The sequence below is a fragment of the Bos javanicus genome, chromosome 18 (genome assembly GCF_032452875.1).
Source record: "Bos javanicus breed banteng chromosome 18, ARS-OSU_banteng_1.0, whole genome shotgun sequence".
NCBI lineage: Eukaryota > Metazoa > Chordata > Mammalia > Artiodactyla > Bovidae > Bos > Bos javanicus.
The window spans coordinates 55836899-55864424 of record NC_083885.1 but is presented as its reverse complement, the minus strand read 5'-3'; the positions used below and the strand labels follow the sequence as shown (position 1 = coordinate 55864424).

General features: G+C 44.7%; 1 protein-coding gene across 7 annotated transcripts; it reads left to right on the top strand.

Annotated features, from left to right (window-relative positions):
- The first annotated feature begins 9633 nt into the window (after positions 1 to 9633).
- On the top strand, positions 9634 to 26453 carry LOC133230918 (orphan sodium- and chloride-dependent neurotransmitter transporter NTT5-like). 7 transcript variants are annotated; one of them, XM_061388976.1, is made up of 13 exons: positions 9635 to 10098; positions 15179 to 15439; positions 15595 to 15752; positions 15860 to 15986; positions 16136 to 16314; positions 17728 to 17838; positions 18032 to 18140; positions 18225 to 18270; positions 23429 to 23615; positions 24054 to 24255; positions 24399 to 24558; positions 25051 to 25216; positions 25433 to 26453. In XM_061388976.1, the coding sequence occupies exons 2-13, from the start codon at positions 15217 to 15219 to the stop codon at positions 25919 to 25921; spliced, it is 2157 nt and encodes a 718-aa protein (XP_061244960.1). In that variant the 5' UTR covers positions 9635 to 10098; positions 15179 to 15216; the 3' UTR covers positions 25922 to 26453. The 7 variants fall into 7 exon arrangements, with proteins under 7 accessions (XP_061244965.1, XP_061244960.1, XP_061244959.1 ...); XM_061388975.1 differs by having other exon boundaries at positions 15860 to 15964; positions 16153 to 16314; positions 18032 to 18270; XM_061388974.1 differs by having other exon boundaries at positions 18032 to 18270.
- The last annotated feature ends 1073 nt before the right edge of the window (positions 26454 to 27526 follow it).

The window sequence follows — 27526 nt, the reverse complement described above, 5'->3', positions numbered from 1 at the left end:
CTGAAGAAAACCCAAGGAGGACTCATTTTGGGCAACGTGACAAAAAAATAAGACAAAACACACTTTATTACAAGACACCTAAATGTAGCATAAAATATATCAACCATCCTCTTCAAATGTGTAAATGAGCTTAGAATAAATTAGAAGAAATCTTTAAGAGGCCAAAAATTAATTCTAAACTTGAATTAAGATAGGTAAGGTAGTAAAGCTAGTGATCACTTTGGGGGAATTGCCACTGTCTGGTAAGTTAGGGATTTTGATTTCAAAGGCTAGGTGAAGACAAAGCCTTGGTTCCATGAAAGAAAAAGAAACCCCTGTACATAGAAAGCTTAAGGACTGTACTCTCTGTGAAAGAGTTAAATAACAATAAAATGCATATGTCTGTTGCTGTCTTTGATAGGAGAGAAATAGTTTAGTTTTTGAGAATTTGTAACTCTTACGTGGAATTTTGGTTCAAATTCACACAACTGGCATAACCTGAAAAATCCAAGTTGGGATGAGCATAAAAGGTGTCTGGTGGATAGCACCTTGCCCCAGCACCTGTCATAAGTACATATAAATAATCTCGGGGAAACACAACTTCTACCAGGCTTCACAGGATTCCCACCAATAAACTACCAATGAACATGGGATAACAAAAAGAAATCACAAAATACGCAAGGAAATGAGGCACCCTAAAGGGAGGATTAGCATCCACAATGAGCAGAATCAGACCTGCAAAAACCTTATATATCAGAATTATCAAGTATATAATATAGAATAAATGTGCTGAATATATTTAAAGACAAAAAGAAAGAGTTGAAACTAAGAATGAGGAGCAAGAGATTCTCAGAAATGATCAGGGTATTTGAAAAAGGACCAAAAAGAACTTTTATTTTATTTTATTTTTTTTCAAAAAGAACTTTTAGAAATGAAAAAATCATTTGGATTTAAAACATCAATGGGTAGGTTAAACAACAAATTAAAAAACTAAGAAGAGAGACAAATCTAAAGAGAGCATAATGATGTAGCACAGAGAAACCATGGCATTAAAAATATGAGTTTAAACCTAAGTGTCCATTGACAGATGAATGGATAAAGATGTGGTACATATATACAATGGAATATTACTCATCCATAAAAAGGAATGGAACTGGGTCATTTGTAGAGACGTGGATGAACCTAGAGTCTGCCATACACAAGGAAGTAAGTCAGAAAGAGAAAAACAAATATCCTATATTAATACACATATGTGGAATCCAGAAAAATGGTACAGATAAACCTAGTTCCAGGGCAGGAATAGAGATGCAGACAGAGAATGGACATGTGGACATACAGGGGAAGGTGGGATGAATCGGAGGATTGGGTTTGACATAAATACACTACTGTGTGTAAAGTAGATAGCTAATGGGAACCTGTGTTATAGCACAGGGAGCTGCTCAGCTTGATGCTCTATGGTGACCTAGATGGGTGGGACTGGGTGTCAGGGGAGATTCCAAGAGGGGGGAGGATATATGTATGCATATAACTGATACATATAGCTGATTTATGTCATTGTGAAGCAGAAACACAACATTGTGAAGCAATTATATTCCAATAAAAACAATATGAATTTAAGAGACATGGAGGATAGTGGGACAAAGTTCAACACACCTCTAATAGGAATTCCAAAAAGAGACCTTTGAAAGACTATGGGAGAGACAGTATACAAAGACAAATAAAAAGATGACCATATTCCCCAAATCAAGGAAAGACTCAAATCCTTGGACTGAGGAAACATAACAAATGGAAAAGATTAAATAAAAGGAAACTGCAGTATCCCCAAAATAAAGAGCAACCAGGCAGAAAAGACATTGCCTATAAAGTATCAACAGAAACAATAAAAATCTATTATTAGGACTGGAAAAGAGTTTTATTTGAGCCAAACTGAGAGCTACACCCCTGGAAATACAGAGTCGAGAAGCACTTGAATTGTGTTCTGCTAGACTACAAGATGGAGGTGGCTTATAAAGGCAAAAACTGCAAAACTATATAAGTTTTTTTTATCAAGATTATAATCAGAGGCTGCAAGAAATAAAGATGCTTATTAAGCAAGGATTGGTTGGGGCCCAAAATGGTTGCCTAGTTTTACGGGAAGACCTTGAGATCTCAGGTTGCAGCTGACAGCTGCTAGCCGACACTGTTTTGAGAATGGCTGGTGGTGTCTTTGAGTCTGATACAGTCCAGAAAATTCAAGTTCTCAGTTGATGGAGGAACCTGTCTGAAACCATATCCACAATGGCCATCCAGCTCCAATTTGGATGCCTGAACTGCAATTACTCCATTTTCACTTTTTAAAATGCATTATTTTCTTTAATGGTTAAAGCAGATGTACAATGACTCGAAGGACATGAGTTTGATCAAGCTTCGGGAGTTGCTGATGGACAGGGAAGCCTGGCATGCTGCAGTTCGTGGGATGGCAAAGAGTCGGACATGACTGAGCGACTGAACTGAACTGAGCCACATATGTTTGATAGGCCACAGGCGGGCTGTTTTGGTTATCATAAAGCTTAAGTTACATCATGTATAAGTTAGAATGACTTGCATATACCTCAATATGTGAAAATTTCTTCCATCAAAAGGAATGACAGGACTTCCCTGTTGGTGCAGTGGATAGGAATCCGCCTGCCAATTCAGGGGACACAGCTTTGATCCCTGCTCCAGGAAGAAGCCACCACAGGAAGCCCTCGCAACGCAACGAAGAGTAGCCCTGCTCTCGGGAACTGGAGAAGGGCCCTCCTGCAGCAGCAAAGACCCAACGCAGCCAAAAATAAATAAATAAAATGTACAAAAAGGAATGACAGTCCACAGCTGGTTTCTTATCAACTGCAAGAGAATCCAGGGTACAGCAGAAGAGTATCTGCCAAGAGATGAAAGTAACTGTCAACTTAAAAACGTAAATCCAGCAAAACCAATTTCTCCAGAACAAAGCAAAATAGAGATTTTTCAGGGAAGCGCAACAGTTTTCCACCCACAAATCTTTGGTAAAAAATATACTTCAAGGAGGACTTCCCTGGTGATCCAGTGGTTAAGAATCCGCCTGCCAGTGCATGAGACACAGGTTTGATCTCTGATCCAAGAAGATTCCACACGCTGCAGGGCAACTAAGCCTGTGCATTGTAACCACTGAAGCCCAAGTGCCGTAGAGCCCATGCTCTACGCAGAGTCCACTGCAATGAGAAGCCTGTGCACTACAACTGGAGAGTAGTCCTCGAACATGGTGATGAAGACCCAATGCAGCAAAAAATCTAATAATTGTTTTTAATTAAAAAAATTTTTTTAACTTTAAAAAAGAATATATCTCAAGGAGTAGTAAAATGATCCCAGAAGGCAGGTCTGAGACCTGAGACAGAAGAAATGCTGAGCCAAGAAAATGATGATAATGTGGGTAAATGTAAACACATACTAAGTCTTATAAAGCAATAATAGCAATAGTTAATTTGTATGGTTAAAAAACTGACAAATAGCTAAAATACCGGGCAGCTATATATAATACATAGCTAGAGATGGAGAATGATACACTCAGCAGAACGATAAACACTGATCTTTAGACGCTGATAAAAATGCATGTTAAAATTTCAAGGGTAACTACTAAAAAAGGAACAACTTATAATTTCTGTATTGCTGCTGCTGCTAAGTCACTTCAGTCATGTCCAACTCTGTGCGACCGCATAGACGGCAGCCCACCAGGCTCCTCCATCCCTGGGATTCTCCAGGCAAGAACACTGGAGTGGGTTGCCATTTCCTTCTCTGATGCATGAAAGTGAAAAGTGAAAGTGAAGTCGCTCAGTTGTGTCCAACCCTCAGCGACCCCATGGACTGCAGCCTTCCAGGCTCCTCCATCCATGGGATTTTCCAGGCAGAAGTACTGGAGTGGGGTGCCATTGCCTTCTCTGAATTTCTGTATTAGCTAAGGTAAATAATGATGGCCTCTCTAACAGATCAAACAAAATCTCAGTGACTTCCAACAATCAAATTTTATTTCCTGCTTACACCAGAATACAGAACAATATAGCCTGGAATGGGGGTGGTGCTCTTTCTTTCATCTTAGGGCTCTTCCCTCCTCTAGGTTCTGGAGTTCTTTCCAGTGAGCTGGTGCACGTGGAAAGAGAATGAGTTTTATGGGCCAGATGTGAAAGTGAAGCATGTCACTTTTGTTCACACTCTATTCACCAGAACGAGAAGGCTGCAAGAACCAGGCAACACTGATCTTAGAAAACACTGGTAACTGCTGCTGCATTCACACACCAGCAGCGGGGGTGGGAATCAGTCCAAAAGAATGCAGAACAAAATGTCAAAAGCTAATAAAGAAAAAGTGGGACAAGCAGAAGATAAAATATTAGAAATAAATCCACACATACTAGTAATTGCAATTATTTACACATGGACTAGTAAAAAGGCAAATACTGAAGATTGAATTGTTTTAAATCCAGCTCACTGCTATTTATGTGTTGTTCAGGCACTCAGTCGTGTCTGACCCTTTGCGACCCCATGGACTGCAGCATGCCAGGATTCCATGTTCTTCACTATCTCCTGGAGTTTGCTCAAACTCATATCCATTGAGTGCATGATTCCATCCAACCATCTCATCCTCTGTCGCCCTCTTCTCTTACCCTCAATCTTTCCCAACATCAGAGTCTTTTCCAATGAGTCAGCTCTTCCCATCAAGTGGCCAAAGTATTGGAGCTTCAGTTTCAGCATGAGGCCTTCCAATGAGTATTCAGGGTTGATTTCCTTTAGGACTGACTGGTTTGATTTCCTTGCTGTCCAAGGGACTCTCAAGAATCTTCTTCAACACCACAGTTCAGTTCTTCAGCGCTCAGCCTTCTTTATCGTCCAACTTTCACATCCATACATGACCATTGGAAAAACCATAGCTTTAACTAGACAGACCTTTGTCAGCAAAGTAATGTCTCCACTTTTTAATATGCTGTCTAGGTTGGTCATAGCTTTTCTTCCAAGAGCAAGTGTCTTTTAATTTCATGGCTGCAATCACCATTTGCAGTGATTTTGGAGCCCAAAAAAGTAAAGTCTCTCACTGTTTCCATTGTTTCCCCATCTATTTGCCATGAAGTGAGGGGACCAGATGCCATGATCTTCTTTGTAGTGGGAATTCCCGATAATGTAATTTCACATAATGGAACTCTGTCACCTCCATTAGCTTTGTTCGTAGTGATGCCTCCTAAGTCCCACTTGACTTTGCACTCCAAGATGTCTGGCTCTAGTCCAGTGATCACACCATCGTGGTTATCTGGGTCATTAAGATCTTTTTTGTACAGAAAAGCTATTCTGTACACAGAATATTCACAGAAATAGCACCTGGGAAAACAGCATATATTAAGAAACTATGTTACTGATTATCTTTCACTTTTTTCCTAAGAATAATCGCCTTATTACAAACCCCAAGGCCAGACCCAGAAGGGAGTATGACTGGGATCATGAAAGCGAGGTCCTTGGAACACCGGGTCGGCGCCAGGCATTTACGCTGCCTACGCACTTGTTAATTCCTGAGACTAGCCCAGGAGGGAAAGGTCTGGGGTAAACACAAGGAAATCTGGACTATGTCAGCGTAGTCCATGACATTTAGGAGTACGTGATTAACACAGCATGAGTCTTGAAAAAAAGAAAATCTGAGAAAGTCTTGTAGTCTGCAATTAGGAATAAGAGCTGGACTCAGAGTGGACTCTGCACCTCAGTCCAACAGAGGTTGCAGGTCCCTGGACCCATTGCAACAGATTTCGTGTTCTATCTTCATTCTTGTTGCTCGCTCCTGGACCAATTAGGGCAACACTTAGTTTTTTGAAAGTTGAGTTTTAAGCCAACTTTTTCACTCTCCTCTTTCACTTTCATCAAGAGGCTCTTTAGTTCTTCTTCACTTTCTGCCATAAGGGGTGTCATCTGCATATCTGAGGTTATTGATATTTCTCCTGGAAATCTTGATTCCAGCTTTTGCTTCATCCAGCCTGGCATTTCTCATGATGTACTCTGCAAATAAGTTAAATAAGCAGGGTGACAATATACAGCCCTGACATACTCCTTTCCTGATTTGGAACCAGTCTGTTGTCCAATGTCCAGGTCTAATTGTTGCTTCTTGACCTGCATACAGATTTCTCAGGAGGCAGGTCAGGTGATCTGGTATTCCCACTTCTTTAAGAATATTCCACAGTTTGTGTGGTCCACACAGTCAAAGGCTTTGGCTTAGTCAATAAAGCAAAAGTAGATGTTTTTCTGGAACTCTCTTGCTTTTTTAATGATCCAACAGATGTTGGATCCAGCAATTTGATCTCTGGTTCCTCTGCCTTTTCTAAATCCAACTTGAACATTTGGAAGTTCACGGTTCATGTACTGTTGAAGCCTAGCTTGGAGAATTTTGAGCATTACTTTGCTAGCATGTGAGATGAGTGCAATTGTGCGGTAGTTTGAGCATTCTTTGGCATTGCCTTTCTTTGAGATTGGAATGAAAACTGACCTTTTCCAGTCCTGTGGCCACTGCTGAGTTTTCCAAATTTGCTGGCATATTGAGTGCAGCACTTTAAGAGCAGCATCTTCTAGGATTTGACATGGCTCAACTGGAATTCTGTCACCTCCATTAGCTTTGTTCGTAGTGATGCCTCCTAAGTCCCACTTGACTTTGCACTCCAAGATGTCTGGCTCTAGTCCAGTGATCACACCATCGTGGTTATCTGGGTCATTAAGATCTTTTTTGTACAGTTTTTTTTTTATGTATTTTTGCCACCTCTTCTGCTTCTGTTAGGTCCATACCATTTCTGTCCTTTATTGAGCCCATCTTTGCATGAAATGTTCCCTTGGTATCTCTAATTTTCTTGAAGAGATCTCTAGTCTTTCCCATTCTATTGTTTTCCTCTATTTCTTTGCATTGTTCACTTAGCTCATAGTTTCATTGAGTTAGACAAGGCTGTGGTCCATGTGATCAGTTTGATTAGTTTTCTGTGACTTTGGTTTTCATTCTGTCTGCCCTCTGATAAGGATAAGAAGCTTATGGAAGCTTCCTGATAGGAGAGACTGACTGATGGGGAAACTGGCTCTTGTTCTGATGGGTGGGGGCATGCTCAGTAAACCTTTAATCCAATTTTCTGTGGATGGGCAGGGCTGTGTTCCCCACCCTGTTGTTTGACCTGAGACCAAACTATGGTGGAGGTAATGAAGATAATTCAGGAAATGAAGATCATGGCATCTGGTCCCATCACTTCATGGCAAATAGATGGGGAAACAGTGGAAACAGTGTCAGACTTTATTTTTTGGGGCTCCAAAATCACTGCAGATGGTGACTGCAGCCATGAAATTAAAAGACGCTTACTCCTTGGAAGAAAAGTTATGACCAACCTAGATAGCATATTGAAAAGCTTTGCCAACAAAGGTCCGTCTAGTCAAGGCTATGGTTTTTCCTGTGGTCATGTATGGATGTGAGAGATGGACTGTGAAGAAGGCTGAGCGCCGAAGAATTGATGCTTTTGAAGTGTGGTGTTGGAGAAGACTCTTGAGAGTCCCTTGGACTGCAAGGAGATCCAACCAGTCCATTCTGAAGGAGATCAGCCCTGGGATTTCTTTGGAAGGAATGATGCTAAAGCTGAAACTCCAGTACTTTGGCCACGTCATGCGAAGAGTTGACTCATTGGAAAAGACTCTGATGCTGGGAGGGATTGGGGGCAGGAGGAGAAGGGGACGACAGAGGATGAGATGGCTGGATGGCATCACTGACTCGATGGACATGAGTCTGAGTGAACTCTGGGAGTTGGTGATGGACAGGGAGGCCTGGCGTGCTGCGATTCATGGGGTCGAAAAGAGTTGGACATGACTGAGCAACTGAACTGAACTGAGCTGAATGAAGATAATGTTGACTCCGAGGTAATACACAAATGCTTGCACCTTGTTAATTGCACCTTGTGATTTCATGGCTGCAGTCACCGTCCACAGTGATTTTGAAACCCAAGAAAATATAATCTGTCACTGCCTCCACTTTTTCCTCTTCTATTTGCCAGGAAGTGATGTGACCAGATGCCATAATCTTAGTTTTTTGAATGTTGAATTTTAAGCCAGCTTTTTTGCTCTCCTCTTTCACCCGCATCAAGAGGCTCTTTAGTTCCTCTTCACTTTCTGCCCTTAGAGTGGCATCATCTGCATATCTAAGGTTGTTGATATTTCTCCCGGCAATCTTGATTCCAGGTTGTGGTTCATCCAACCTAGCATTTCAAATGATTTACTTTGCATATAAATTAAATAAACAGGATGACAATATACAGCCTTGACATACTCCTTTCCCAATTTTGAACCAGTTTGTTTTTCCCTGTAAGGTTTTAACTGTTGCTTCTTGACTGGCATACAAGTTTCTCAGGAGACAGGTAAAGTGGTCTGGTATTCCCATCTCAAATCTCAGGAGACAGGTAAAGTGGGCTGGTATTCCCATCTCTTTAAGAATTTTCCAGTTTATTGTGATTCACATAAGTCAAAGGCTTTTGTGTAGTCAGTGAAGCAAAAGTAGATGTTTTTCTGGAATCCTCTTGCTTTCTGTATGATCCAACGAATGTTGGCAGTTTGATCTCTGGTTCCTCTGCCTTTTTCTTCATGGATCATACTTTGAGTTATATGGTTTAATTGACATTAGAACCATCTGTTTTTTTAAAGGTTAAACAAAACTCAGCACTGAACCCATCTGGTCCCAGTGCCTGTATCAATGGTAGACCTTTACTCATCTTCTAAATCATTTCTATTGATTCCTCCTACCCCCAAATTCTTGGATCATTTTTTAACAATTTAAACTTGCTAAATGATGTCAGTGTCCTCTAGGGTTTTAGATTTGTTGATCTAGAATTTCATATAGGATTCCCTTAAAATTCTAATTTTGGTGACGATGTTGCTTTTCTCATTCTTAATGTATACTTTTATTTTTACTTTTTTAAAATCAGGCTCACAAGCAGCATTTGGATTATTTAGATTTTTTTTTTTTTTTACTTTTTTTCACTTTCTGTTGCATTAATTTCACCTTTATTTTATTATACTGTTTCTAGCTTGTTTGGGTGTTATTCTGATTTTTTAGGAGGACTATTAAGTTCCTTTTATGCTTCATCTTTAGTAATGAATTCACCTTTTAAAATCCGGAGATGCAATACCACCAAACTACTATCTGCCTAGCAACAGATGATCTCACTCTAGCCACAGCAAGGGATCCTCCTCAAAGAATAAACTTGGAGAGAAGATGCTCCAAGAAGGCAGGGATGATGGGGTGAAAGGAGTGGGAAGAACTGAACTATGCATCACACCTAAGCGCGCAGATCCTCAGGTTTCAAAGCTCTGGGACCCGTGGGGAATGCGGCTTCCTTCAGAGAGATAAGTCCAAGACGCCTGCAGCGGTCTACGGACTGTGGGTCCGAAGCCTAGAAGAGAGTCCACAGGGGCTGGGATAGGGGTCTGAAGAAGGCAGGCACCGCAGATGCGAGCACATCTTCAAGGTAAATTGCCTAACTCACCTTTCGGCTACAGCGAGATATTAAAATCTCCTCTGACCCCAGTGGCAATGGTTTGCACCGGCCTTCATACCCTCCTCGCGTGCCCAGGCCGCCCCTCCCCTCCCCCAAGCGCCCGCAGAAGCGACCGGTCTTGTCCAGATGCGCGTGTCAGTGGCGGGTAAAGGTGGGGGGTGGTCCCAGTTCCTGACCTCTCTGGGAGCCAGGCGTCTGTTCCCGCTTCCTGCATCGCTCCGCCTCTGGACGCAGACCTCGGAACTTAGCTTCTCATCTCCCTTTCTTCCCAGGAATTTAGGGGTCCAGGATGCCCTGACCCTGGGAGGGAAGGGTCGGCCCCCAAGCAGAGTAGCAAAACGCCAGCGGTTAGAGCAGAAGTCTGGTGGCCCATCCGGGCCCCTCTCTGCTCCCCCTCTCGCCTCCCCTCTCTTCCCGCTTTTTCTCTCCTCAACCAGGCCTCTGATGGGCCCGACCTGGAGACAACGACTCCCTACAGCAGGTGATGGGGCTGAGGCCGGTAGGGTTGGGATGTGATAGGCGCGGCCTTCACTGACTCTAGACTCATGGTACTCTCCCGTCTGAATCAAAGAGCAAACTGCAGGTGAGAAGCCTTGAAAGGGTGACAAGGGGTGGCTGCTGTTGGAGGTAGGGTGGGGGCTGGGAGTCGAGCGGGAAGCAGTGGGCTGTTCAGGTGCTAATCGAAACCGGCTGTGAAGCATACTCAGGAAGATTTAAGCAGACTGTAGATTTGGTCAGGTTTATATAATGACTCCAGAATATTACGTAGCCATTAAAAATCATATTTTAAAAGAATGCCTTATTACCTAGGAAAATACTCATTATATACTCATGATATAATGGAAATGTATATTATATATATCCAATAAATCTCCAGTCTGTAAGAAATAACATATATGTTCACAGAGTATATATTAATGTATATTTATATACTCTGACTTTTGGGGCTTCCCAGGTGACTCAGTGGTAAAGAATCTGCCTGCAATGCAGGAGACCCTTGGGGTGGGTGTGATCCTTGGGTGGGGAAGATCCCCTGGAGAAGGAAATGGCAACCCACTCCAGTATTCTTGCTTGGAGAAGTCCATGAACAGGGGAGCCTGGTGGTCTACAGTCCATGGGGTCCCAAAGAGTGGAACACAGACTGATTGACCAACACTTTCACTTTCGTGTTACATTTAATGGTATTATCCAGTATATATGTTCTATAATCATATCTCATTTGTAAGAAGTAGACATATATATATTAATAATTGTAGTTTTAAATTTTAATAATTTTAGTTTTAAAGACATTTATTTATTTATTTGGCTGTACTGGGTGTTATTTAAGGCACACGGGATCTTCAGTCTTCATTTTAACCATGTCTGTTTATGAACAGATATACTAAATTCTAATAAACTCACCTTACCTATTGTTTTCCTTATGGTTAGCCCTTTCTAAGTTCTGTTTAAGGAATCTTTCTTAACCTCCACATCATGAAGATATTCTCTCATATTAATTTCTTTAGAAGCTTCCTGGATTAATTTTTGTATGTTGTGAGATAATAGTCAATTTTTGTTTTTTCAATATGAATATACATTTTACCCATCATAATTACTTAATTCTGTCATTTCCATGATCTTCTGAGTTGACATGGAATACCTCTCCAGTTACTCAAAACTTTTACTTCTCTCAGTAATCATTTGTAGGTTTTGGTATAAAGGTCTTATCTTTTGTTAGATTAGTTCCTAAACTCTTGAAATATCCTCATGTTATTATAATCACTACCTTTAATTTTTTCATTACCTATCTATTTATTGTTGGTATTAGAAATGCTATTAGTATTCCATTAACTCTGTATTCAGCAACCTTGTTATTACTCACTTATTAATCCAATTATGTACTTATGGATTCTTTTTTATTTTTCACATAAATAATGACACTTTTCCTTCTCTTTCCAAACTTTATACTCTAAAAAATCTTATTCTACTTTCTAGGACCTCATATCAATTATCTATTGCCATCAAAATGCTGTTTAATACATCACTTCAGAATTCAGTGACTTAAAACAACAGGAACCTATTACTGTGTCTCATGAGTCGTTAGGCTGGGGTCAGCAAATACGCGTGGGGCTTCTGACTGATCTAAGCTAGCTTGAGCTGGGACCTCTGGAGTGGTTCAGCTCTGGTTTATATGTCTCTGTTTCAGCAGATTAGTCTAGATGCGTCCTCATGGTGATAGCAAAAGAGATAGTAAGAGATAGTAAAAGAGCAAGCAACAAAGCTTTTTGCAGCCTAGTCTCTGAATTAGCACACCAGCCTAGAGTCAAGTGATAGGAAAGTAGATTACAGCCTGTCTTAGTGAGAGGATCTTCAGAACATTGTGAAAGGAGTAGATAAAGGAAAAATTGAAGATTTGGGGCCATGGATGCTATTAACCTACCCAAATTTTAAATTCAGTTTGACTAGAAGGGGTGGTGTGGGCACCTTGTCTTATTACTGACCTCCAAGGGAAGGCTTTCAAAATTTTATCACTAAGTTTGATATTTGCTGTAAGCTTTTCTGTAAATAATCTCTATGAAATTAAGAATGTTCAATTTTAGTTGTGGTGCATGGGCTTAGTTGCTCCGAGACATGTGGGATCTTAGTTCCCTGACCAAGGATAGAACCCATGTCCCCTGCTTTGGAAGGAGGATTCAAGGATCTTCATTTTTAGTCCTACTTTCCTAAGAGTTCTTTTTTAATGAATAGTTTTTGCATTTTATCAAAAATTTACACAAATATTGAGATGATCTTATGACTTGTATCCTTTATTGTGTTATCTTGATTGATTTTTTTTTTTAATTTATAAACTTCCCTGCATTACTGGAATAAGCTCAACTCAGTTGTGATGTTATGTTCTTATGTGTTGATGTATCTGATTTGCTAGTATTTTGTTTGGGAAAGACAGAGGAATGTGATTTTCTCTCTTTTCATAATTCCCTGCCAGGTTTTGGTATTAAGGTGAGGCTGGTCTCGCTACTTTTTCTATTCTGGAAGATTTTTATTCAAGATTAGTAGTATTTATTTCTTTAATATTTAGTACAATTCATCAGTAAAATCACCAGGTCAGAAGTTTGCTATGGAGGAATATTGCTAATTAAGAAGCAATTTATTTAAAAGTTATAGGACATGTATCTTTTCAAGTTATGATTTTCTCAGGATATATGCCCAGGAATGGGATTGCTGGATCATATGGTAGCTCTATTTTTAGTTTTTTAAGGAACCTCTGTACTGTTCTCCATGGAGAAGGCAATGGCACTCCACTCCAGTACTCTTGCCTGGAGAATCCCATGGACGGAGGAGCCTGGTAGGCTGCAGTCCATGGGGTGGTGAAGAGTCTGACATGACTGAGCGACTTTGCTTTCACTTTTCACTTTCATGCATTGGAGAAGGAAATAGCAACCCACTCCAGTGTTCTTGCCTGGAGAATCCCGGGGACGGCGGAGCCTGATGGGCTGCCGTCTATGGGGTCGCACAGAGTCGGACACGACTGAAGCGACTTAGCAGCAGCAGCAGCAGCAGCAGTACTGTTCTCCATAGTGGCTGTACCAATTTACAGTCCCACCAACAGAGTAGGAGGATTCCCTTTTCTCCACACCCTTTCCAGCATTTAGCAATTTATTGTTTGTAGAATTTTTTGATGATGGCTACCCTGACCAGTTTGAGGTGATACCTCATTGTAGTTTTAATTTACATTTCTCTGAGTGCTTAGTCACTCAGTCCGACTCATTGCGACCCCATGGACTGTAGCCTGCCAAGTTCCTTGTCTGTGGGGATTCTCCAGGCAAGAATACTGGAGTGGGTTGCCATACCCTCTTTAAGCAGATCTTCCCAACCCAGGGATGGAATCCAGGTCTCCTGCATTGCAGGCAGGTTCTTTACTGTCTGAGCCACCAGGGAAGCCCAATAATTAATGATGTGAGCATCTTTTCATGTGCTTTTTGGCCAACTGTATGTCTTCTTTGGAGAAATGTCCATTTAGGTCTTCCAACCCATTTTTTTTGGCTGCACCACGACCAGTGCTCCAACCAGGGATAGAACCTCCACCCTCTGCAGTGGAAGTGCAGAGTCTTAACCACTGAACCACCAAGGAAATCCCTGTCCTCATTTTTGGGCTGTTTGTGAAGTATTTTTTTGTTTGTTTTTAATTAAGCTGCATGAGCTGTTAGTATATCTTGGAGATTAATTCCTTGTGGTTCTCTTCATTTCAAATATTTTCTCCCATGTTGTGGCTTGTCTTTTCATTTTGCTCATGGTTTCTTTTGCTGTGTAGAAACTTTTAAGTTTATTTTTATTTTTGTTTTCAGTACTCTAGGAGGTGGATCAAGAAAGATCTTGCTGCGACATGTCAGACAGTGTCCTGCTGATGTTTTCCTCTGGGAGTTTTATAGTACCTGGTCTTCTTGAATTCATTTTTCGTTTATTTTTGTGTTTGGTGTTAGAGACAGATTTAGGTTTAAATCTACCATCTGATTAGGTGTTTTGTACTTGTCTTATCTATTCTGTATTTCTTTTTCTCTTCTTTCTTAAATTCTTTGTACATTGATTTTCTTTCATTAGTCCATTTTTTTTCTCTGATAGCTTAGGAATTATTCATTTAAACTATTGTTTTAATGATTCCTCCACATATTAAAGAGATATATATATATAATCAAATTATATTTATTTGTACTTTTATCCTCTTACTAGACAATGAAAAGTACTTACACTAATTAAATTCCCATTTACCGCCCTCCTAATCTTTGTTGTTATATATTTAATTCTCTACATTCCTATTTTTTTTCAGTTTCAATTTTATCCACGTATTTTCATTTCAATTATTCTCAATTCTTTTCTGCATGTCTGACCTTTCTTCTGAGGTAAATTTTCTTCTTCCAGAAGAAATGTCTGTATTATTTTTAGTAGTGCCAGGCTTCTGGCAACAAAACTCCATGGTTTTGTTAGTCCGAAAATGTATTTACTTCATCTTCATTCTTGAAGAATATGTTTTCTAGAAATGGAATTCCAAATTCAAAGTTATTTTCTTTCAGCACTTTAAAGATTTAATTCCACTTCCCACTTGCTGTAACAGTTATTAAATATTTTGAAATCGATCTGTTGCTTATAAGATGAGAAAAAAACTGAGTGTCAGAGAAATGAAATTATCTTCTCAAAGTCAGTAACTCATGAGAAGGGCCAAGATTGAAACTCTGGCCTTCATTGGTCTAAACCCTTTTTTAAAAAGTTAATTTATTTATGTTTGGCCGTGCTGGGTCTTCCTGGCTGCTAGGGCTTCTTGCTAGTTTCAGAGAGCAGGGGCTACTCTTCATTGCAGTGCTCGAACTTCTCACTGCAGTGGCTTGTCTTGTTGTGGAGCAAGGGCTCTAGGGCACACGGGCTTCGAGTTGCAGCGAGTGGGCTCAGTAGCTGTGTCTCCCGGGCTGTAGAGCACAGGCTCAATAGTTGTGGCGCATGGGCTTAGTTTCTCAGAGACATGTGGGACCTTCCCTGACCAGGAATCGAACCTGTGTCTCCTGCATTGGCAGGCAGATTCTTTACCACTGAGCCACCAGGAAAGCCCTCTAAAACCTTTTCTGTCATGGGGTTTTACAGTCTGGTATCTTGAGACATGTTCCTTAACGTCTGCTCTGCTTGGTGACCCCAAGATTCCCTCAGGAGTTAGTGGGCCTGTAAGAAGAAAGTCATGGAGTCCCTTGAAGAAATATCAGAGGAAGAATCCCCCAAAGAACGCCACACTTCCTCAACACCATCCTGGAAGCTCACAGCCAAGGAGATTCTGGCCACCAAGACCCAAAACTACTTTGCTCAGACTAAAAGAGCTGAGAACATCTTGATCCAGATTGCCTTCTCCATTGGTCTAAGCAGCATATGGCGGTTCCCTTACCTGTGTCATCTGAATGGAGGAGGTGAGGCCAGGGACCTGGATCCTGAGTTTAAAGAAGGAGTTTTCGGGCTGGGCACCTAGGCTCCGAGGATTTGGGGGAAGAGATAACTGGAGATTAAGAGGAGGGGGGCCAGGACTCCTGGCTGGCTGAGCACAGCTCCTGGTTCTCTTCTTCAGGCAGCTTTATCCTGGTGTACTTCTTCATGCTCCTCTTTTTCGGGGTTCCCCTCATGTACATGGAGATGATCATGGGGAAATGTCTGCGCGTGGACAACATCCGGGTCTGGAAGCAGCTTGTCCCCTGGCTGGGCGGCATAGGCTACGCCAGCATACTGGTGAATGAGGGTCCAGCCAGGGGCATCCCAGCCCACCCCTTATGGTCTCCAGGCTCCCTATCTCCACCCATCCCACCCCACCTCAGACCCACCATGTCCACCCCCAGGTGTGCATCTTGGTGAGCTTGTACAACAGCATTATCATCACCTGGAGCCTCTCCTACCTAAGCAACTCCTTTCGTTACCCCCTGCCGTGGGACAAGTGCCCACTGGTGAGGAACATCAATGTCACCGGTGAGGAGAGGGAGGGGGAGGCCCAGCAGAGCCAAGGGAGGCAGGGGAACCAAGCAGCAAGAGACAGGGAGTGAGAGCTGAAGGGGAGGCAGTGGCATGCACGGGCAGCCACCAGGTGAGGTGGTACCTGAGGGATTGGCTTCCCCCAGACCTTTCTTGCCTTCAGACTGTAACCCACCAGTACTTCTGGTACCACACCACTCTGAACGCCTCAAACCACATTGAAGAAGAGGTCGAGACCCTCGTCCTGAATCTCACCCTGGGCATCTTCACAGTCTGGTTCCTCCTCTTCTTAATCATGATGGTAGGGCTAAAGATTTCAATGCAGGTAAGCCACTCTGACTGCTGGTCTCACTACCCCTTCACCTTTGCCAGGTCCAAAGATCCTAAGGCTCCCTGCCCCCACACCATCTAACTCCTTCCTGCTGACTTCTCTTTTCCAATCCTCATGACCCACACCCCCCCACCCACCCAGAGGGTAAGCTCAGAGGTGACCACACAGCCACTCCATCAGGGTCCTAAGGAAGACGGTGTACTTGCCCTCAGCAGTGGTCACTGCTCCTCTCAAGGAGAACCACTCATCTCCCATCCGTGGCACAGAAGAGCACCTCAGACTGACCCAGTTCCCTCTTCCCCATCTCTCATCTGCATGCCACTGCATGTGGGGACCTGCAGACAGCCTTGTAGATCAGACCATGGCCTCACTCCCTGAGCCTGGCTTACCCCACCTTCCTGCATCTTGACAGTGCCCATTAACCCCTAAAGGAGCCGACTGGCACTGACTTCAAAGTTTCTCATTTAGATTACTTTATTCCAATCCTTATTTCCAACCCACCCCCTTGGCACCTGGATATTCTCCTTCTGTGGAAAAGTAATGTCAGATTATCTTGGTTAACATTACCTGTACCTTCTGACCCCTGTATCTATGCAAGCAGTCAACTTTCATGCCAGGCATCCCTAGAAGCCCAGCTCACCATGTCTTTGCAGCCTTCAAAATAAGCCAGTCACACAAAAGTGGGTTTTACTAAAGGCTTAGTAGAGCACACGGTGGCAGGGAGGTGAGTTTCCCTTATCAATCTCTGAGCAAAAAAAAAAAAAAAATTTAATTCCTATTAAGCATATCATCTTCTCACAAAGTCTCTTTTCCATTTCTTCTTTTCCCCTTCAGCTATGAAGGTGTTACATCCAGTCTTCAGCCTCACTGGTTCCTCTCCCCTTTGCAGTTCTTATCCCTAAATTTAAAAATAGGTCAGAATAACCAAAGCCCGTGAATTGATTGTATCCAACTGGACCACAGGGCTTCCCCGGTGTGGTAAAGAATCTACTTGCAATGCATCCCTGGGTCAGGAAGATCCCCTGGAGAATGAAATGGCAACCCAATCCAGTATTCTTGCCTGGGAAATCCCATGGACAGAAGAGCCTGGAGGATTAGAGTCCATAGGGTCACAAAAGAGTTGGACAAGACATAGCAACTAAACCACAACTGCACCACCATTTAAAAGCCATCTTTACCCGGGGCCTCCACCGGATTGGTGGATTTTTTTTTCCCCCAAACCACATTGTTGTCTCCTTAGAATAATCCTCCTGTAACTCCCTCTTGTCACATCCCGGCCACATTAACACTGCTCACCTCACTGTCTCCGCTCCTGCTGGCCCCTGATAACACTTGCCTCTCTGTCCTATGCTCCCCTCCCGCCCATGTCTCCTGACTTCGGCTTTCTGTCCCGACCTCTCTGACCAGACGCTGATTTTCTCAGTATTCCTTCCCTACATCATCCTCCTCTGCTTCCTCATCCGATGTCTCTTCTTGGAAGGTGCAACCACCAGCCTCAGACGTATGGTGACCACAGAGGTGAGGCTGGGCACTCCAAACCTTCACCCTCCTTCTCTGAGTTTCCTTCCTCTGCATCTTCTCTCCTTCTGTCCCCTGCATATCTCTTGTCCCTCCTGTTTCCACCCCAGCCTGCCCCCTCTGCCAGCCCACTGGTGGTTCTGCACTCTGAGCCCATTCCCAAACTCCTCTCGCCCACCACCCCAATCGACAGTTCTCTGCCTGGGCCTCGCTGGACCTGTGGCGTCAAGCAGGAGGCCATGTGCTCTATTCCCTGGGCCTGGGCCTGGGCACCATCATCTTATTCTCCTACAAGTCTGGAGGTGACAACTATGCCCAGGTGGCCTCTTTGGTGATCCTGGTCAACTTGGTGACTTCACTGCTGACTACGTCCATCATCTTTATAGTGCTGGGGTTCTGGACCACCACCAGCGGGCATGCCTGTATCAAGCAGTGAGTAGTCGCAGCTTTGCAGATCCAAAAAGAGGTCCCCCTTCCTCTACTTCAGCAGTCCCCCAGCCTCAGGGACCTTCAAACTCAAACCTCTCCAATAACAACAACAGCAAGAATAATATCACATTACTCTCAGAGAAAAACAGCTAGAAGGGAATAGTCTAATATCCATCACTTTATAGATAAGAAAAGAGTCTCAGCTATATGACTGTCCAAAGATTGGGCTTCCCTGGTGGCTTGGACAGTAAAGAATCTGCCTGCCATGCAGGAGACCCAGGTTCAACCCCTGGGCCAGGTAGATTCCATGACTGTCCAAAGGTTTCTATAAACTGCAAATGATGTAAATAAGTATTCAGAATCAATTGTTTCAGCTCACAGAGAGGAACGTTAGAGCATTCTGAGCCACAGTCAGTGGTTGTGGCCCAGGCAGTACATTGGAATCATTCGGGAAGACTTAGAAAATACGTACGTCTGTGTGCTCCCACCCCCGCAGAAATTCTCATTTACTTGGTCTGGAGTGCATTCAGGCACTGGGATTTTCTAAAGCCTCAGAGTGGAATTTTTCTTCCAGTTAAGATATTGAAGGATGCAAAAGTCCATATTTGTACAGCAGCAGCATTTTTTAGTGGATAAAATAAAGATCATACTTTGCTGTACAGTTATTGTGGCCACTGTAGACAGCACAGCTCTAGCGTAGTCATCAAAAACAAAACAATAAGAGATATACGTCAAACACTAGATTCCAAATATCAGTGCCCTCCCCTGCTTCAGTTGTAACAACCAAAACTGTCTCCAGATGTTGTTAAATGTCCCTGGGAAAAAGATGGGGATGTCACCCTCTGTTGACAACCATTGTGTTAAGGATATCAACAACAGAAAAACAGTTACCATCATCCTTTTAAAAAAAAAATGTATTTACTGTATTTCATTTATGACTGCACTGGGTCGTCTTTGCTGCACACAAGCCTTCTTTAGTTGTAGTGAGCAGGGGCTACTCTCTAGCTGCGGTGGGCTTCTCATTGCAGTGGCTTCTCCTGTTGCAGGGCTCAGGCTCTGGGGCGCCCAGGCTCAGTAGTGGAGACTCGCAGACTCTAGAGCACAGGCTCAGTAGTCGTGGCGCATGGGCTCAGCTGTCCTGCAGCATGTAGAATCCTCCCAGGCCAGGGATCCAACCCATGCCCCCTGCATTGACAGGGGGAAACTCAACCACTGCCAGGGAAGTCCAACGTCATTCTTAATGGTTAATTATTGAACATTTTCCTCTAATATAAAAACAAGACAAGGGTATCTCTTTTCATCACATCTCTTCAATATTATAGTGAAGTTCCTAGCAGTGAAAGGAGGCAAAAAAGGAATATAAAAAGAATAGAGCATAGAAAGAACTAAAAGTGTCTTTATTCACAAACGGCATAAGTATGTACTTAGAAAACCTAAAAGAATTTCCAAAAAAAAAAAAAAAAAACTAACTAAAATAATAAATGCATTTAGGGAAGTCACAAAAATAAAAGTCCCCATACAAAAACAAACAAGTTTTTCTACATGCTAATGGAAAACAGCCTTGATGTACTCCTTTTCCTATCTGGAACCAGTCTGTTGTTCCATGTCCAGTTCTAACTGTTGCTTCCTGACCTGCATACAGATTTCTCAAGAGGCAGGTCAGGTGGTCTGGTATTCCCATCTCTTTCATAATTTTCCACAGTTTATTGTGATCCACACAGTCAAAGGCTTTGGCATAGTCAATAAAGCAGAAATAGATGTTTTTCTGGAACTCTCTTGCTTTATCCATGATCCAGCAGATGTTGGCAATTTGATCTCTGGTTCCTCTGCCTTTTCTAAAACCAGCTTGAACATCAGGAAGTTCACGGTTCATGTATTGCTGAAGCCTGGCTTGGAGAATTTTGAGCATTACTTTACTAGCATGTGAGATGAGTGCAACTGTGCGGTAGTTTGACCATTCTTTGGCATTGCCTTTCTTTGGGATCGGAATGAAAACTGACCTTTTCCAGTCCTGTGGCCACCGCTGAGTTTTCCAAATTTGCTGGCATATTGAGTGCAGCACTTTCACAGCATCATCTTTCAGGATTTGAAATAGCTCAACTGGAATTCCATCACCTCCACTAGCTTTGTTCGTAGTGATGCTTTCTAAGGCCCACTTGACTTCACATTCCAGGATGTCTGGCTCTAGGCGAGTGATCACACCATCGTGATTATCTGGGTCGTGAAGATCTTTTTTGTACAGTTCTTCTGTGTATTCTTGCCACCTCTTCTTGATATCTTCTGCTTCTGTTAGGTCCATACCATTTCTGTCCTTTATTGAGCCCATCTTTGCATGAAATGTTCCCTTGGTACCTCTAATTTTCTTGAAGAGATCTCTAGTCTTTCATCATGAGAAATGCTGGACTGGAAGAAACACAAGCTGGAATCAAGATTGCCGGGAGAAATATCGATAACCTCAGATATGCAGATGACACCATCCTTATGGGAGAAAGTGAAGAGGAACTAAAAAGCCTCTTGATGAAAGTGAAAGTGGAGAGTGAAAAAGTTGGCTTAAAGCTCAACATTCAAAAAACGAAGATCATGGCATCCGGTCCCATCACTTCATGGCAAATAGATGGGGAAGCAGTGGAAACAGTGTCAGACTTTATTTTTTGGGCTCCAAAATCACTGCAGATGGTGACTGCAGCCATGAAATTAAAAGACGCTTACTCCTTGGAAGGAAAGTTATGACCAACCTAGATAGCATATTCAAAAGCAGAGATATTACTTTGCCAACAAAGGTCCATCTAGTCAAGGCTATGGTTTTTCCTGTGGTCATGTATGGATGTGAGAGTTGGACTGTGAAGAAGGCTGAGCGCCGAAGAATTGATGCTTTTGAACTGCGGTGTTGGAGAAGACTCTTGAGAGTCCCTTGGACTGCAAGGAGATCCAACCAGTCCATTCTGAAGGAGATCAGCCCTGGGATTTCTTTGGAAGGAATGATGCTAAAGCTGAAACTCCAGTACTTTGGCCACCTCATGCGAAGAGTTGACTCACTGGAAAAGACTCTGATGCTGGGAGGGATTGGGGGCAGGAGGAGAAGGGGACGACAGAGGATGAGATGGCTGGATGGCATCACGTGAGTCTGAGTGAACTCCGGGAGTTGGTGATAGACAGGGAGGCCTGGCATGCTGCGATTCATGGGGTCACAGAGTCGGACACAACTGAGCGACTGAACTGAACTGAATGGCAAACAGCAGTTAAATTAAAATTTAAAAAAGCAAAACCATTTACATTAGCATCAAAACCCATCAAATACTAAGGCTAAACTTAACAGATGGAGAAGGCAATGGCACCCCACTCCAGTACTCTTGCCTGGAAAATCCCATGGATGGAGGAGCCGGGTAGGCTGCAGTCCATGGGGTCGCTAAGAGTTGGATATGACTGAACGACTTCACTTTCACTTTTCACTTTCATGCATTGGAGAAGGAAATGGCAACCCACTCCAGTGTTCTTGCCTTGAGAATCCCAGGGACGGGGGAGCCTGATGGGCTGCCGTCTAAGGGGTTACACAGAGTTGGACACGACTGAAGTGACTTAGCAGCAAACTTAACAGAAGATGTGCAAGATCTCCATACTGAAAATTACAAAGCGTTGCTGACAGAAAGACCTAAATAAGTGAAGAGCTATGTTATGTTCATGGATTTGAAGAATCATTGATGTTGGGATATAAGTTCTCCCCAAACTGCCAAGTGAAATGGCAGTTCACATCCCAGCAAACTTTACCATAGAACTGACAAGATCACTCTAAAATGTATATGGAAATGCAAAGGATGTATATTAGTCAAAACGATCTTGAAAAAAAAAAACCAAGTTGGAGACATACTACTTGGAATGTAAATAAGTATTATGCAGTACAATCCAGCAGTCAGGAGCAATAAACTTGATGCACATTCAGCAACGTATAGCTATCAGCAAAGGAAAAAAAAAAAAAGGAGGAAAAGTAAGAAACAATGCTGTTTATAGCACAATGACACTTCAGTGACAACACACAAAACAACATTTTTCCCACAAAGTATATCCATATTTGAAACACATGAAAGTGAGTCACTACAGAAGCAGAGGAAAGAGTGAAATTCAAAAATGAAGGAGGTCCAGTGGTGGTCCACTCTGGTGATCCAGTGGTTGAGAGTTTGCCTTCCGATGCAGGGGACTCAGGTTTAATCCCGGGCTGGGGAACTAAGATCCCACATGCTGTGGGGCAGCTAAGCCTGTGTGCCTCAATGGAAGGGTCCACATACTGCAACTAAGACCTGACACAGCCAATAAAATAAATAGTTTTTTAAAAAATTGAAGGAGAAAAAAGGTCAAACACACCAGTCCTCTCTGCTGGTTGAGGAAAACGTATCATGAACGCGCCTGATGAACCCAGCATTCCAAACTTAAGGTCCAAAAAGAGAAAATCTTGAGTGTATTCATTTTCTGATGCTGCCATAACAAAGTTCCACAAACTGGGTGGCTAAAACAACAGAAATGTATTGTCTCACAGCTTTGGAGGCTCGAAGTCTGAGCTCCATGCATTGGCAGGGCTGTGTCCTCCCTTGGGCTGTAAGGAAGAATTTGTCCCATGCCTCTTCTGGTGATTTGCTGGCAACCTTTGGTGTTCTTGTCTTGTAGATCTCACCGACATTCTCACGTGTTCTTCTCCATGTCATGTGTGTGTGTGTGTGTGTGTGTGTGTGTGTCTGTGTGTGTGTGTGTCTGTGTCTGTGTCTGTGTCCAGATTCCCTCTTGTTATAGAAAGATACCAGTCACAATGGATTAGGGCCCCTCACCACTACAATACAACCTCACCTTTAATTATTTCCACAACAGTCTTATTTCTAAATAAGGTCCCTTTCTGAGGTAGTGGAGGGTTACGACTTCAACCGGATGAATCTGGGAGGCGGGGACACACAATTCATAACAGTGAGGAATTAGCTACTGCAAATATAACATCTCCTGCTTCTCAGGTGGGATCCCCAGGCCAACTGGCCCTGAGTCCACGTGGTTAGCTTCTGGTCCCTGCCCTCGTTACTCAGCTGCACTCATCTTGGGCAGCTCGCTTTCCTCTTCAGTCCTTGACATCCCTGGTCTGCCGTCAGCTCTGCACCACCTTTCCTTTCCTCTCTCCCCGCTTCAGGAACGTCTCAAAGCTGATGCAGCTGATAGACGAGGGGGTGCTGCCTCAGAATGCCAAGCCCCCCAAAGACATCCTGCTGCTGCCCACCATGGACTACATAAAATGGATCAACAGTCTCCCAGGCCATCTCCGGCAAAAGGTCATCCACTTATCCCCATCCTGCAGCATCAAGGTGCAGAAGGAAATGGTGCGTGTTTGGGAACAGGAGGGGAGTTGGAGTCCTTAACAGCCCCAGAGGACCTAGGGATCTGCATTTCCTAGGGTCCTTGGCCGGGGTTGGGGGCCACCTAATCATCTTCTGAGGCAAGGTAACTGTTATAGTCACTTTTCCACCACCATTTCATATGTGCCCAGGCCTCTGGGGAAACTGTCCCTCTAATTCTCACATTGACCTCAGGATCCTCATGTATTAGAGATGGAAACTGAGGCCTCAAGAGATTAAGCTCTTGGATTTATGTAGTCCAGGGTGGGCAGCAGTTCCTGAAACCAAGAAGGGCACTTGGACCATCCATCACCACTCTGGCCTCTTTCTTCCACCCAAGGCAGACATTGCTAATCGATCACTGCACCATTTCCCTCCCCGCATCCAGACCCACCACTGCCTCAGAGCCCTTCTCCCCCACAGTTCATGGAGGGCCCGGGCCTGGCACTCGCAGCCTTCTCCCAAGTCGTCTCGTTGTTCCCTGGCTCCTCTTTCTGGGCCATCCTCTTCTTCATGGCTCTGCTCATCATAGGCTTGAGCAACTTGATGAGGCTCTTGGAAGGCATTGTCTTTCCCCTCCAGAACTCCATCTCCATCTTCAGGAATTATCCCAGGATACTCTCAGGTACTGTGGATTCTCATCCCAGTGACAGCCTTGCCTTTGGCCCCTCCTTATCCGGCCACCCCCAGTCTCCAGGGCTCACTTTGACCCCTGAACCCAGTCCTACACATAGACCTCAAGTGTGGCCAAACCTGCCCCTGCCTTAGCGATCGTCTGCTTGGGAGGTTTTCTGGGCAGCCTCATCTTCACCAGTCGTGCTGGCAGCTACATAATGTACTTGTTTGATGACCTCCTGGTCCCACTGACCCTCATCATCACCGTGGTCTTCCAGAACATGGCCCTGGCTTGGATCTACGGAGCTGGGAGGTAAATGCCCAAGCCCCCAGGGTTTGCCCAGCCAGGGAACCCTCCTCCCACCCTGGGTCTCTGAGGAGAGTTGGGGCCTGGTCTGGTCCCTCAGTCCTTCCCACAGCAGGGAGGTGCAGCTGAGGGTGCAGGGGTACAGGAGGGAGTGATCTGAGGGAATAATCTGAGGCTGGGGGGCCCTAATGGGACAAGCAGTCAGGATCCAGGGGACTCAGGGACCCTGCCATTGGCCACATGGGCTATTCTGAAGACAAAAGGCTGGGAGTGATGCATTCCCCCAGGATTGGGGGTAGGGGGGCAGTGTTTCCCATGGGGAGACTAGATGCAAGAGCCAACCCCAAGGAGGGCCTGGCAGGACTTGGCAGCTCTTAAATGTTGAGAACTTGTGAGAGAACCAGACGCCTGGAAAGCCCACCCTCCTAAGGGCCCCAGACCCCGGTGGCCAGAGGAGGGCTCCCTTCCAGACGTCCCTGACCGTTGCCCCCACCCCAGGTTCAGGGAAGAAATGTTCAGTGAGATGGGCCGCCCTCTGTGGCCCTTCTCCTCATTCCTGTGGTGCTACGTGACCTTGCCAGGGCTGCTGGCCCTCCTCACCATCTGCCTCATGCAGCTCTACCAGGGGACACACCTCTACTACACTGCCTGGAATACCAGTGGGGTGAGACTGCCCCACCCTGGCCTCCCACGCCCACCTTGGGGACCCCTTGTCAGAGGACACCCCGCAGGACCCCAAGTCTGGGCTCCTATGGTCTCCAGGGGCCCTCTGACCAGCTTGCCAGCCCCTGGGAAACCTGATCCCCAGCAGCATGTGGACTGAGACCCCACCACCGCTGCCTCTTTCTCCCACCCTGGTCTCCTCTCTCTCTGCCCCCAGAGCCAGGAAGTGAAACACCTCTACCCGCGGAACAGCCTGGGCTGGGTCATCTTCCTCAGCATCCTCACCTTCCTGCCGATTCCAGTCCACCCACTCCACCAGTGGTGGTCCCTCCAGGACTACGTTGCCCCGGATCCCTTTGAAAAGCTAATGTCTAAAAAGACACCCATGCTGTCCTCCATGTCCTCACAGAGGCCGAAGCACCACTCGGTGAAGTCCCCGGAGAGAACCAGCAACGCCTCAACCAGAGGGTTAAGTATGTCCTTACTCAGGTCGCTGAAACCCGAGTCAGGGTGTCTCAGCCAGGACTCAGAGAAGTATGAGGGCTCCTCCTGGTTCAGCCTGCCTCTACTGACCTCCCTGTCGTCTTCCTTGACCATAAGGAGTGCCAGCCTCCGTGTCTCAAGGCAGGTGAGCCCAGCCTCGATAAACACAGACAACAGCTACAAGGGCGGGGAGACCAAAGAAGAAAGCCCAGAAGTTCAGTAACTTGCAACACCGCCCACCTTTTCCAAGGCAGCAAGTCTGTCCAATGACTGGCGGCATTTGTGAACATTTTTCTACAGAAATAGTTGGTTCTGCCAAAAAGGAGGGGAAGGGGCACGTGGAAAACTTGCCTAGCAATCGATGACATCAGTCATTTGACCTTGGAAGGAAATGGAAAACCCGGACGCTCTTTCCTCCCCTCCACCACTTTTGCTCAGTGGAACACTCTGCTTTGGGATGGAGGAACTCAGAAGAAGTCACCTCCATTGCTACCAGGACTGGACCTGGTGCCCCTTTCCCCCTGCGAAGTGGGGGCACCATGCTGGCATGATGGCATGGGCATCACAGCACTTCCCAGGACCCAACTTCCAGTTACCATGGAAGACAGACAACGTTCTCTCCAACGCCCCCACCTCTGCCACCAGACTGGACTGGTGGGGTGGCTGACCTCTCGGGGGCTGCTCTCTCAGAATGAGGCTGAGACAACAATGCTGTGAGTTAATAAATGGGTCCTCTGGGACCCCACCCCACTATGCACAGGCCTCAGGCATAGTATTCTTTGGGTGAACAGCCCAGATGTCAGCCTCCGCCTGCAAATACACCCTCCAAACTGCCACCTCTGGCAAACTGAGCATCCAGTCTGGTGACCCCAGTTTCCCCCTGCCTTTGAGACCCTTCTGTGTCCTGGAGTTGAGCCAAATTGTGTGGGGAACTTTGCAGCAATCAGTGTCACTCAATCCAGAACGTGTGTTAATCCCTAAAGCTAATTTGGTAATTGGCGGCCATACTGAATCTACCCCATAACTCTCCTCTCACAACTCCTACCAAGAGGGAAGTAAGCCTAGAACATTCTGATCCTCGCTAGCTGGCTGTTATGCTTCATTCTTACTTGGGATAGAGGCCTTCACCTGTAGTAGGTGGGTCACCGGGTTTCCATGAGATCAGGAACAGGGAATCATAAAGAACTTGGGCCTTATTAGGGTTTTCTGTGGGAGCTAGATAACACCACCCTGCCTCCTGAATGGGCTTCTCTGGTGGCTCAGACGGTAAAGAATCCACCTGCAATGCAGGAGACCTGGGTTGCGGGAAACGTGGGTTCGATCCCTGGGTTGGGAAGATCCCCTGGAGAAGGGCATGGCAACCCACTCCAGTATTCTTGCCTGGAGAATCCGCGTGGGCCTTGGAGCCTGGCGGGCTACGGTCCATGGGGTCGCAAAGAGTGGGACATGACTGAGAATCTAAGCCCAGCACAGCCTCTCTGAATGTCACATGGAGTTAAGGCAGCTGGGGGGCAGGGCTGGAGGACCTAGGCCCTTTCTGGAAGCCACACCCCTTAGTGACTTCCTGGGCAAAAACCCTTCTCTCCCACTGCCTACCCCCAAAGGTCATGACCTTGAGAATCAATGCCAGCTTCCATCATCCCCAACTCTGGTTCCCAATCACTTTTCAACTCTTCACGTGCACCTTTATTTACCTCAAACATGTCTAAACATCTTTTATGACACTCCTTTATCAGCGCCCACTTCCTGAAAAAACATCCCCAACCTAGGTAGAAACTTTACCTGTGAACTCCCGTTATTCTATATACCTGATGTCAGTTAAGTTTCA